The 13,281-nt window shown below is 55.3% G+C and overlaps 1 protein-coding gene across 6 annotated transcripts; it reads left to right on the forward strand.

The window, feature by feature from the left end:
* Nucleotides 1-2,740: 2,740 nt before the first annotated feature.
* MZF1 (myeloid zinc finger 1) lies at nt 2,741-13,271 on the forward strand. 6 transcript variants are annotated; one of them, XM_017850495.1, is made up of 7 exons: nt 2,742-3,256; nt 3,593-4,445; nt 4,904-5,339; nt 5,787-5,970; nt 6,729-6,799; nt 6,896-7,016; nt 11,686-13,262. In XM_017850495.1, the coding sequence occupies exons 3-7, from the start codon at nt 4,944-4,946 to the stop codon at nt 13,116-13,118; spliced, it is 2,205 nt and encodes a 734-aa protein (XP_017705984.1). In that variant the 5' UTR covers nt 2,742-3,256; nt 3,593-4,445; nt 4,904-4,943; the 3' UTR covers nt 13,119-13,262. The 6 variants fall into 6 exon arrangements, with proteins under 6 accessions (XP_017705987.1, XP_017705984.1, XP_017705990.1 ...); XM_017850501.1 differs by having other exon boundaries at nt 3,593-3,761; XM_017850497.1 differs by having other exon boundaries at nt 3,728-4,445.
* The last annotated feature ends 10 nt before the right edge of the window (nt 13,272-13,281 follow it).

Below are 13,281 nucleotides of genomic sequence, written 5' to 3' on the forward strand. Positions count from 1 at the left end.
AGGGAGGGAGGGAGAAAGGGAGGAAGGGAGGAAGGGAGGGAGGGAGGGAGGAAGGAAGAAAAAAAGACATGAACAAATGCCGCCTGACCGTTCTGTTTGTGGAATGACTACACCTATGATGAGTACCTCCACGGACCATGCACCTGCCTTGAAACAAGGAGGCACAGCCCACAGGGCCTTCAGCTAGGGAGACAGGGAAAGGCGGGTGGACTGGGGAAGGTTCAAGCCTGGGGAAAGCACCGAAATCTGAACCACTCTTGGGCCCATCCTTCTCTCTGCCACATTCATACCTTTGCCTGCTCTCCCATAATTGTAAATTAATTCACCCACACATTCACTCACTCTCTCCCTCCCACTCTCAACAGGCAGCCCCAAGCTCGGGGGCCTCACGAAGTCTGGGTGGATGACCAAGCTCCTCCCTCGAGACTACATTTCCAAGACAGAGGAGAGAAGGGGAACGAACAGTGGACAAGCGCTGTAAGGCCGAGGAGGCCCGCAAGGGACCTTAGGGCCGGGCGAACACGCCTCCACGAAGATCTGGGCCAAAGAACTCCTCGACCCCGGAAGGACCCAGACTCAGATGAGCACCCGCGCAGTATGGCCTGAGGCGGGTACCGTCCCGCCCAGCGGGTCTACATTTCCCGGAGAACCGCGGGGCCAACGATGGCTCCGACTGACCCACTCGGGTGCGTGCCAGCTGTGCACGCAGTGGCCTCGTATCCCAGTTCCCGGACCGAACCAAGCGGAAGGGCCGCAACTCCTGCCCCCGAAGCCGGGCCCCAGCGCGGCCGATCACCCTCACCTTCGGGTCGCAGTGCGAGCCGTCTGCTTTAGCTGGGCCTGGGGGGGCTTCGGCCCTTCTCCATCGCCCCGCCTCACAGCGCTGTTCAGCGCAGTTTCCCGGAGGAGGCCGAGCCCAGGCTCAGTCTTGGCGGCGAAGGGGGAAGGTTGCCTGGCGACGGCCGGGCACCGAGGAGGCTGCGTCAGGCCCGCCCCTTGCGACGCTCTCCGCTCGGCGCCCCGGGGCCTGCCGGAAAACGTAGTTTGGCAACGAGGCTGCACCGTGCAGAGTCCAGGAAGGGGCGCCAGAAGCTGTTTAGGACCAAAGGCTGACTTTCTCGCCGCCTAATGTCTTTGTCTTACATCACCCTCCCTTCCTCCTTCCTTTCCTGGGTATGTGTCACTCTTTTCTTTTTCCCTGTTTGTCCCCTAGCCCGGAGAACAGGTTCCCTTCAGACTGCCAAATATAATTTCAAAACGGTTAAAAACATGACTCTCAGTGAGCATGTGTCAAAGATTTATTTATCGTACTGAGGGAACCAGCAAGATGATTCTAGGAAGATAGGAAAGAAAGAATGAACACTGGCCGGCCGCGGTGGTTCACACCTGTAATTCCAGCAATTTGGGAGGCCGAGGCGGGCGGATCACCCGAGGTCTGGAGTTCTACACCAGTCTGGTCAACATGGTAAAACCCCATCTCTACTAAAAGTACAAAAATCAGCCGGGTGTGGTGGAGCAGCCTGTAGTCCCAGCTACTCGGGAGGCTGAGGCAGAAGAATCGCTTGAACCTGGGAGAGGGAGGTTGCAGTGAGCCGAAATTGCACCACTGCACTCCAGCCTGGGCGACGGAGTGAGACTGCCAAAAAAAAAAAAGTCGGGCGGGCGAGGTGGCTCACTCCTGTAATCCCAGCACTTTGGGAGGCCGAGGCGGGCGGATTACGAGGTCAACAGATCGAGACCATCCTGGCCAACATGATGCCATCCCGTCTCTACTAAAAATACAAAAATTAGCTGGGTGTAGTGGTGCGTCCCTGTAGTCCCAGCTACTCGGGAGGCTGAGGCAGAAGAATCACTTGAACTCGGGAGGTGGAGTTGCAGTAAGCCGAGATCTGGCGACAGCGAGACTCCGTCAAAAAACAAAAAAAAAAAAAAAAACGAAATAAAAGCACGAAGTCGGATACAAAACTGCTTAGTGGGCTACAAAGCGATACAATGGGCAGAAAGCATTTGCAATCTATCAGCCTTTACAAGGTAGCATCTAACTGGACAGCATCTGGACTCCTAAGTTTTCCTAACAGTTCTACTTCTGATTCTCCATCTTTTCGTGCTGTCATCTTTCTCTAGGTCTTTGAAAACTGTCAGTCCATCTTACTGTATCTCTAATATCTGTCCCTTTTCTCCCTTCTGGTCTCTGTCCCTCTCCCTTCTTGTCTGCCTCGTGAGTCTGGATATCTGCATTTCTTGTCTCTGTGAACCCATTCTGCGTTTCTTTGTGTCTCTTTCATCTGCATCCCTTTCTGATCTGCCTCTCTCTTGCTAACTGTTCTGACACCCGTTTGCCCGGTCCTAACCCTCTGATCCACTCAGCCCTCTTATAACTTGGACCCGTGTTTCTATGTTTGTTCACTTATTTTCACTGTCTCTCCTCGCGTCGAGTCTCCGGCCCTCCCAGTCTGTGGGTCTGTCTCTCTCTTCCTCCCGCCTGTCCTTCGTCTCTCCTTGCCCTTGAGTCTCTGGTCTCTCTGTCTCTGTCTTTCCTCGCTGTTTCTATCGATCGGCATCTATCTGCCCCAGTACCACTCCCCACCTCCTCATCCCACGTGTCCCATTGCATTTCCAACGCCCGCCACGTCTCTGGCTTGCCCAGGCGGTGTCGGGTCGGGTCCCCAGGTTACCATGGAGACGTTCAGGGCCCGCCCCTCGCGCATGATCACAGAGGAACGTCATCGCGCCGCGCGCCCGTGCACACGAAGGACCCTACCGACTACACCTCCCGGAAAGCATCGGGCCAAGCCTTTCTCCATTTTGCGGCCTAGGAAGTAGCAGAGGCCCCTTCCTGCAGGGAGTTGCCATGGAGACGCGGTGGGGCGCCGACGGCGTTCCAATGACGGCCGTGATTGGTGCAGGACGCTGCTAATCTCAGGAAGGCCCGTAGAGAATTGAGGAAAACGTGGTGGGGGGCATGCGCGATCTGGAAGGCGGTACTGCAGTCTGTTGTCCCCGAGAGGCTTGCACATGTCGACGCACGGATTCGAGGCGGGGAGCATGGGAAGAAGCGGCCAGGAGCGTGACCTGATGATTGCGACCACCGCTAGGGGACGGGAGGAGAGGGTGTAGAAACGGAGGCGAGGGTGGGGGAAGGGCAAGGAGGCGCGCGAGCTGGTGCGCGGAGCATCCTGGGAGACGTAGTCCAGCGGGTGGGGAAGTCGAAGACTGCGCGTGCTCAGGAGCGCGGAGCAGCTCGCTGAGCGCCGAGGTGAGGGCGGGGGTCCTCTGAACCGGGAGGGCTAGGGTGGGGACCGGGGTGGTGGCTGCAGACTCAGGGATTCCGGCTGCCCAGCGAGACCGGGAGCGCAGGGAAGGAATCCGGGCACTCCTTACGGGAGCGCCCAGGGCTAGAGCGAGAGGCTTGTCAATCACTGCTGGTTGCCACGACGACAGCCTTTGGGAGCCCCGCCCCCGGCTGCCTAGGCGTCTTCACGACCTACCTTGGCACGCTGGAGCGGAAGTTGCCGCCTGGACTTCTGGGAAGTGTATTTCGGAACCCTCCGTGGGTACCTACCATCTTGGCTATGACCCAAGTTTCTCCCAGGGTTTCAGGTTGACTTGGCACCTTGAAGAGTGGAGGCTTGGCCCCCAGGATCAGGTGGCCCTCGAAATCAATGCCACCCACGGGGGGATGATTCTGCGGCGCCATCCCCTTCATAACGCAGATTCCTTCACAAAGCCGCAGCTGCAGGAGGAACAGCGCGAGGAGGGAGGTCAGCCCCACTTGCAGATGCGGAAACAAGTTCTCAAAGGCACAGTGACCTGAAGATGGGCGGAATCAGAATCTCGGGACTTCCTTGCAGGCTCCTGTTCCAGCAGTCTTGGAGCCTTTGCCGACCCCCACCCCCACCCCTTGCGAAGCTGCCCTATCCTCTTCCAACCCCACCTAAATCAGGAAGCTGAGATGGGGCATTGTGTAGTGTGATGCTGGGCTCAGAAGATGAGACTGAGTAGGGAGAGAGGGTGCTGCCTTGGGGCTGAGCCATACAGGTGACTGCACAGGTTGACATGGAGGATTAGGTGGAGCGAGGCTTCAAGGCTGAGAGGGGAATGATGGTGAGGCCCAACTCAGGAGCCAAATCTAAGTAGATGAGAGAGTAGAAGGTGAAGTGAGGGCTGGTGTTGGGTGGGGAGAGATGCCAGCAGTGATGCTGATGCCCAGGCTGTAGGTGTATAGATGCCATCCACCTGGTAAAAGAGAGAGCTGCAGCGCAGGAATGAGGTTGCACATGTAGAAGAAGGGAAGGATACAGGGGAGAGAAGTGTCTTCTAGACCTAAAAAACAGCCTGTGGGCCAGCATGGTGGAACAAACCTTTAAGACCCAGCACTTTGGCAGGTCAAGGCAAGAGGATCATCTGCTTGAGCCCAGGAGTTCAAGAACAGCCTGGCCAACATAGTAAGATCCCATCCCTACAGAATATTAAGAAATTAGCCGGATGTCGTGGCACACACCTGTTGTCTTAGCTACTTGGGAGGCTGAGGTGGGATGATCTCTGGAGCCTGGGAGGTCAAGGCTGCAGTGACGCATGATCTTACCACAGCACTTCAGCCTGGGCGACAGAGTGACACCCTGTCGCAAAGAAAAAAAGAAAGAAAAAAGCCTGTGTTTGGAGCAGGGAGTCTATCAGAGACTTTGCACAGGCCCAAGTGGAGAGAAGACCAGGGATACAGGTGGCTAAGGGAGGGCTTCTAGCTGCGTAAGTCTGTGGGGTGTGAATGGCCTTTCTTTGCTTCTTTCCTCATCTGCCTTCCACATGGGGTAGGTCTGAGGATCAAACAGTACAGGATACACTAGGTAGTGAAGCATTCACTGTCTACTCCTGTTGCAACAGCCTCATCCTATTTCTTCACCAGGGGCAGACACTGGCCTCAGATACCTGACCTGGTACCCTCTATGAGGCCTGCGGTGCTGGGCTCCCCAGACCGAGCACCCCCAGAAGATGAGGGGCCTGTCATGGTGAAGCTAGAGGACTCTGAGGAGGAGGGTGAGGCTGCCCTATGGGACCCAGGCCCTGAAGCTGCACGCCTGCGTTTCCGGTGCTTCCGCTATGAGGAGGCCACAGGGCCCCAAGAGGCCCTGGCCCAGCTCCGAGAGCTGTGTCGCCAGTGGCTCCGTCCAGAGGTACGCTCCAAGGAGCAAATGCTGGAGCTGTTGGTGCTGGAGCAGTTCCTGGGCGCACTGCCCCCTGAGATCCAGGCCCGTATGCAGGGGAAGCGGCCAGGCAGCCCCGAGGAGGCTGCCGCCCTAGTAGATGGGCTGCGCCGGGAGCCGGGCGAACCCCGGAGATGGGTGAGTGAGTGACCATGAATGGGGTTCAGGACTAGAGCATCATCCAGCTCTGCCTCACCCTGGGTAGCACCATGCTTTGCCAGACACACATTCTCCCTTGTGGTACAGAAGTGGCCACCTGCAACAGAGACTCTGTGCAAGGCTGCCCAGGGCAAAGGGATTCCAGGGCCAGACTCTGCAGCCCATTCCTGCATCACCTGCAGTCACATGGACATAGGAGCTGCAGGCTAGGGGGATATGGGGAAGGTACTGCAAGGCTCTGGGTGTCAGAGCAGGGGAGGGACTGCAGGTGGTCCCTTCGTTCTTTGCTCAGGGACTAGGGGAGGTGGGTCCTTGGAGGACCTAGTCAGTAGGTATTTACAAGGCGGGCCCCTGGGATCGTACAGTGAGATTTGCGGCCAGCCTTACTCTCTGGTAGGACCTCTGATGGTGGGGGCATCTCCCCAGGTCACAGTCCAGGTGCAGGGCCAGGAGGTCCTATCAGAGAAGATGGAGCCCTCCAGTTTCCAGCCCCTACCTCAAACTGAACCTCCAACTCCAGAGCCTGTGCCCAAGACACCTCCTAGGACTGTGCAGGAAGCACCACTGGGCCTGCAGGTGAAAGAGGGGCCAGAGGTTACAGAGGACTCAGGTGAGGGCATGCAGTGTGGGCGGCACCTAACGTCTGGTTGGGTGGGCCAGGGATCCTGGCCTGAGCGGTCAGTCTGAAGTCCACTGGGCCAAGTTTGTCATAAATGGAATGGTTTCCATGTGCCAGCAGCCCCCAGGTTCCACCCAGTAAGGTCTCCCCTCCACTGCAGCCAGCGCTGTCACTACCCCTCACACACCAAGCCTGACTGCCACAGCCCTGTACCCATGAACCCCCTGGCATGGAGCAGGCTGTTGGGGTTTCCCAGCACTGATGGCATGTGGTGTTCAGTCCCCAAGGAGATCTCTTAGGCAATATCTGCTTTTCACTGGGGAACAGACAGCAGGCCGAGGTATAATTAGGAGCTGCTGAGGGATGACCTCGTAGTGTTAGGGGTATGACTCCTTTCACCTCCCAGGCAGGGCACCTGAACTAGCTGCTCACACCCTGCCGTTCCTGTGTGGACCCCTGTACAATACCTCTGATCCCCACTGACCATCTTGCTCCATGGTTCACGTAGGGCTACAGGGGCACAGACCTAAGCCCATCTCATCCCACTGCAGCTCAACCCCTGGCCTTCCAGGGTACTCTGCTTCACCTAGCCCCTAAGCTGGACCCTCAGCTACCCTGCACTGCCCTCCCCAACCCAAGCCCACAACCAGGAATCCCTCCTCTCTGCATCCCAGCAGCTGGCACACCACTAAGAAGGGCAGTGGGGTGGAAACTCGCTCAGGCTGCCTGATCCCAGTTTTCCTCTCTAGATTTCCTGGAGTCTGGGCCTCTAGCTGCCACCCAGGAGTCTGTACCCACTCTCCTGTCTGAGGAGGCCCAGGTAAGTCCTGCCCAGGTCCATGTTCTCCTCCTTTCCCTGGGGGTTGCTCCCTGAGCCCAGCCAGGCACAGATGAGCAGTGACCACTGTGATTTCAGGGATGTGGGACAGTGCTGGACCAGGACTTTCTCCACAGTAAGACTGGGCCTGAGGGTCCCCCATGGAGGAAGCACCCCAGGGCCCTGTGGCATGAGGAAGCTGGGGACATCTTCTCCCCAGGTAAGTGAAATGGGGTGTGGTGGGACTAGGCCCTCCGCATGGACAGCACGATCTCCGCTGACCCCACTCCTCGCTCTATGCAGGCAGCCCTCTCACTCCAGTTTCTCCAAGTTTCCCCATTCCCTAGATCATCCCATGTAAGGTTCAACCTCCTCTAGCATCTTCTGTCCTCAAAAAAAGCCACCCACCACTACCACTGATCCCACAGTCCCTCTACTTTGTAGAAATTCCCCACCCCAGTAAAACCTTTTGCAAGTAGGGCCTGTATTCCCCATACCCATATTCTCTCCCAGTCCTGGTATCTTGGATGGCCTCCTGGGCTTGCATCCTGCTAGTCAGGCATCAAGACAGGTAGGGTTGGGACCTGACAAGGACAGCAGGTTAACAGACAGAGCAGGTGGGCAGGAGGGACCCTGACACAGGATAGGAATCCTGCCCAATCATGCAGGCATTACAGGCCAGAGGCCCCCTGCCATCTACCTCTTAGCCACCACCTTTGTCTGGCATCATCCAGGCTCCCCCATACCCCATCTTCTGTTCTGTTCCTTCCTGTTCCCCAGACCCAGGGTCTCCTCTTTCTTAGTTCACACCTTTGTTTTAGTGGAGCTTTCTGGGTGTTCTGGTGTGGGAGATAAAATTCTGAGATGTCCCATAGAAACACATTGTCTAACCCTCAACGTTAGATTGAAGTTTGGCTGGAAGAATTCTTTTTATTAATACAGTCACAAACCTTTTTGATCACTATTGTTGGTGAGCCTTTTCAGTTTGAAATTCACATCTCTCAGTTCTGAGAAACTGCCTTGAAATGTTTATTTCCTTCCATTCTATTGCTCTGTTCCCTGTTTCTGGGATGCCTGTTACTTGGCTATTGGCCTCTAGGATGAATCCTTTTATGTTCTTTTCACTCCAATTTTCTATTCCTTCATCTTTCTACTCTATTTTCCGGGAAATTTCCTCACTTGTATCTTTCAGACCTTCTGTTAACATTTTCATTTCTGGTAGCTTTTTTTTTTTTTTTTTTTTTAGGGTCTACTCTTTCACACAGACTACAGCACAGTGGTGCCATCATAACTCACTGTAACCTCGAACTCCTGGGTTCAAGTGATCCTCTTGCCTCAGCCTCCCAAGTAGCTGGGACTGCAGACATGTGTCACTGTACTTGGCTCATTTTTAATTTTTTTATTTTTTTGTAGAAACAGGTTCTCACTATGTTGCCAGGGCTGGTCTTAAATTCCTGGCTCAAGTGGTCGTCTCACCTCGGCCTCCCAGAGTGCTGGGATTACAGGCATGAGCTACTTCATCTGGCCTCTTCTAGCATATTTTTAATTTCCAAGAGTGTTTTCATCCTCTGAATGTTCATCTTTTTAGCTGCCTCCTGTTCTTTCCCTTGTAATGTCTATCCTTATTTCTCTGAGAACAGCAGTAACTTTTTTAAAAAAGTGTGGTCTCTATTCTTTCCTAGTTGTTGGCTTATATGCAAGAGAGGGGCACCACAAATCTGGCTGACAGCTCTGAGCAGGTAGATGTGGGGATTACTGGCTGGAAGGGACATGGGGGAACCCCACTCCCCAAGGAGACCCTTTCCTTAGGGAATGTGAGCAAGCAGCTTGAGTATGAGTGCATACTGCAAACAGATCCATAGGGCAATGTGGCTAGGCCAGTTTGGGGGCATTCTCCACTGTAAGCATGTTTCATTCCATCGTCTGAATCCTACAGGAAGGTACCTCCAGCCTCCTGTCATTATCCTTGGGAGAGAGACTGACATCTCAGCGTCCAATGGGACTGTTTACCTAACAACCCTGACTTTCTCAGTATGGTTTCTCACCCTTAACATAGCCTTCTGCCAGGATGGGAGAAGAAATCCAGAAGTCAATCATGGCAGTACATACTGTTGGCTCAGAATTCTGTGCGGACAGAGCCCACAGCAGCAGCCCTGCCCAGCATCTGCTTCTGAAACAGCCTCTCCAGCCTGGCTGGTGCCCTGCCCATTCACCTACATGGCCAGAGGTATCAGGTGCCTCCAACTCCTGAGTTTGCAGAATCTTCTTAGCCAGGTGCAGTCTCTCATGCCTGTACTCCCAGCACTTTGGGAGGCCGAGGCAGGTGGATTGTTTGAGTCCAAGAGTTCAAGACCATCCTGGGCAACACGGCAAAACCCCATCTCTACTAAAAAATAATACAAAAAACTAGCTTGGCATGGTGGCACGTACCTGTAGCCCCAGCTACTTGGGAGGCTGAGGTGGGAGAGTCACCCAAGCCAGGGAAGTCAAGGCTGCAGTGAACTGGGATCGTGCCACTGCACACCAGTCTGGGCAATGGGAATGAGACCAGTCTCAAAAAAAGAAAAGGAATCTTGGGAATAAAACTGTGCCTTTTCTTTGCAGCAAGAGAGGTTTATCTATTTATTTATGAAATGGAGTCTTGCCTTATTTAAAGAGTCCGGGTTTTGCTATTTTGCCCAGGCTGTTCTCAAACTCCTGACCTCAAGTGATCCTCCTGCTTCAGCTTTCCAAGTAGCTGCGATTACAGGCTTAAGCCACCACACCTGGCTAAGAGAGGTCTTTTTTATGTCTTCATCAGGAGAACATTCTGAATAGCTAATACATTCATATGTTAGGATTTCAAAAGGCACAAGACAGTATACAGTGGAATGCCCCTTCCCTGCCTGTGCCACACAGTCCTACTCTCCAGCAGCCAACATTGCTTGTTTCTTATGTGTCTTTCTAAAAAGATTCTGTACATACAGAAGCAAAAACATTTACAGACACAGATTCATTCCTTTTTTTTAAGATGGAGTTTCGCTCTTGCTGCCCAGGCTGGAGTGCAATGGCGCGATCTCAGCTCACCGCAAACTCTGCCTCCCGGTTCAAACAATTCTCCTGCCTTAGCCTCCCAAGTAGCTGGGATTACAGTCATGCATCACCACACCTGGCTAATTGTGTATTTTTTTCAATAGAGACGGGGTTTCTCCATGTTGGTCAGGCTGGTCTCGAACTCCCGACCTCAGGCGGTCCACCCACCTTGGCCTCCCAAAGTGCTGGGATCACAGGTGTGAGCCACTGCGCCTGGCCCATTCCTCTTCTTTTTTTTTTTGAGACAGAGTCTCACTGTCGCCCAGGCTGGAGTGCAGTGGCGCCATCTCGGCTTACTGCAAGCTCCGCTTCCCGGGTTCATGCCATTCTCCCGCCTCAGCCTCCCGTGTAGCTGGGACTACAGGCGCCAGCCACCACGCCCAGCTAATTTTTTGTATTTTTAGTAGAGATGGGATTTCACGTGTCAGCCAGGATGGTCTCGATCTCCTGACCTCGTGATCCACCCGCCTCGGCCTCCCGAAGTGCTGGGATTACAGGCGTAAGCCACCCCGCCCAGTCCCATTCCTCTTCTGTAAAACATACATGGGCTGGGCACGGTGACTCACGCCTGTAATCTTTAGTATGAGGAGGAGCACAACTGTTGAAGAAGTACCTAAACATGGAATTACTTGATCAAAGTGTGGGATATTTGCTGTTTTGGTGGATTTTGCCACACTGTCTTCCCATTTATGCTCACCAGCAATACATAGGAACACTTGGGTCCCTGCAGTCAGGGTGTGGAAATGGCGGATGAATTCAGCCCTAGGGTGCGTTTTTCTTACTAGGAGGAGATGGAGTATATTTTATGGGATATAAGCATTAGTTACATTTCCTGTCCTGTTCACATCCTTTGCCCGTGTGTCTATGAGGTTATTGATCTTTCTTACTGATTTATTGTAGCTGTTTACTCGGGAGGTTAGTTAGCCCTTTGCCTGTGGAGAGTTTATTAGTTTGCCATTTGCCCTTTTTTAAATTTAATTTTTTTTATTTTTTAGCCATTTGTCTTTTGACTCTGATGTGGTTTTTGCTGATTTCCTTTGATGTATTCTAATTATCTGACTTTTCTTTGGCGACTTAATGGATTTTCTCTCACCCACTAAAAGCCCTCGCTGCTCTCTCAGTCTTCTTAATTTAACCTCCTCCAGGTTTCCACTCTCTCCAGGCCCTGATTCTCAGTTGCAGTTGCTGGTACCTCCTCCTCCTCCCAGCGTCAGACGCTAGAGTGCTCAGTGTGGCTGGGACCCACTTCTCTCCTCTGTAGACATCCACCCCTGTGTTGATCACTAGCAGGCCCTGGGTTCTGTGTGCCATGTGTATGCCCCAGAGCCCTTGCTCAGGTTTCCCCACAGCCTGCACGAAATCTGTGTTCCTCAGATGCCCCCACAGACATCACAAGCAAGGCACATCCAAACCCTAGACCACCATCCAGGAGCCTGCACCCTCTTACTGTTGTTGGCTCTACCTCCAGCCTTGGAGACCCACTCACTTCCCTGCATTTGCAGACCATCATTTTCCACCTAGACAGTGCCCCCACGCTTGCCCTACAGCCCTTCCAAAAATGATTTTTTCCAACTTAAATCAGACCTGGAAAGCTTTTTCACAAAGCCCAGTCTTCCTCCTTGCACTGGGTTCTGTCTCATTATCACCTCATCATGGAAGTCTGTACAGCTAGAATCCCTACCCCTGCCTTTGTCACCTCCGTCTGCCTCATTGGTCAGTTTCAGGTCCCTGTAGTTCACACTGTGTCCCCAGGGCTGACGTGGGTCCGGGCACGGTGGGCATTTTGTCATGAATGAATGGTCCCCTTGTGCATACAGGGTTTGCGCTGCAGCTGAACAGCGTCTCCGCAGGTCCAGGTAGTGTAAGCCCTCACCTCCACGTCCCCTGGGACCTCGGCATGGCTGGCCTTTCGGGCCAGATCCAATCACCCTCCCGCGAAGGTGGCTTTGCGCATGCGCTTGTGCTCCCCAGCGATCTGAAGAGCGAGCAGGACCCCACGGACGAGGATCCCTGCCGTGGTGTGGGCCCTGCTCTGGTCAGCACCCGCTGGCGCTCCCCCAGGGGCCGGAGCCGGGGCCGCCCCAGCACTGGGGGTGGGGTGGTTAGGGGCGGCCGTTGCGATGTGTGTGGTAAGGTGTTCAGCCAACGCAGCAACCTGCTGAGGCACCAGAAGATACACACGGGTGAGCGACCATTCGTGTGCAGCGAGTGCGGCCGCAGCTTCAGCCGCAGCTCGCACCTGCTGCGCCACCAGCTTACGCACACCGAGGAGCGGCCGTTCGTGTGCGGCGACTGTGGCCAGGGGTTCGTGCGCAGCGCGCGCCTGGAAGAGCATCGGAGAGTGCACACGGGCGAACAGCCTTTCCGTTGCTCTGAGTGCGGCCAGAGCTTCCGGCAGCGCTCCAACTTGCTGCAGCACCAGCGGATCCACGGCGATCCTCCCGGCCCTGGCGCTACGCCCTCGGCCCCTCCTGGTGCGCCCGAGCCTCCCGGCCCCTTTCCGTGCAGCGAGTGCCGCGAGAGCTTCGCGCGGCGCTCCGTGCTACTGGAGCACCAGGCGGTACACACAGGCGATAAGTCCTTTGGCTGCGTTGAGTGCGGCGAGCGCTTCGGCCGCCGCTCAGTGCTGCTGCAGCACCGGCGCGTGCACAGTGGCGAGCGGCCGTTCGCCTGTGCCGAGTGCGGCCAGAGCTTCCGGCAGCGCTCCAACCTCACGCAGCACAGGCGCATCCACACCGGGGAGCGACCCTTCGCCTGCGCCGAGTGTGGCAAGGCCTTCCGCCAGCGGCCCACGCTCACGCAGCACCTCCGCGTACACACAGGCGAGAAACCCTTTGCCTGCCCCGAGTGTGGCCAGCGCTTCAGCCAGCGCCTCAAGCTCACGCGTCATCAGAGGACACACACGGGCGAGAAGCCCTACCACTGCGGCGAGTGCGGCCTGGGCTTCACGCAGGTCTCGCGGCTCACAGAGCACCAGCGCATCCACACGGGCGAACGGCCCTTCGCCTGCCCCGAGTGCGGCCAGAGCTTTCGGCAGCACGCCAACCTCACCCAACACCGGCGCATCCACACGGGTGAACGGCCCTATGCATGCCCTGAGTGTGGCAAGGCCTTCCGCCAGCGGCCCACGCTCACGCAGCATCTGCGCACCCACCGACGAGAGAAGCCCTTCGCCTGCCAGGATTGTGGCCGCCGCTTCCACCAGAGCACCAAGCTCATTCAGCACCAGCGAATCCACAGCGCCGAGTAGTTCCAGTCGGGACGCAGTCTCCGCCGTGGTCAGAACACCTATCTCACCTGGTTGTTGTAAGGCTGGCGATTACATAAGTATAAGCAGGTCCGCCCAGGGCTTGGCCACTGTAGGTGTCCAATAAACAGTAGATGGAAACTGGGTCTCCACCCACTCAGTGCCT

The sequence above is a fragment of the Rhinopithecus bieti genome, unplaced genomic scaffold (assembly GCF_001698545.2).
Source record: "Rhinopithecus bieti isolate Rb0 unplaced genomic scaffold, ASM169854v2 scaffold_32008, whole genome shotgun sequence".
Classification (NCBI taxonomy): Eukaryota; Metazoa; Chordata; class Mammalia; order Primates; family Cercopithecidae; genus Rhinopithecus; species Rhinopithecus bieti.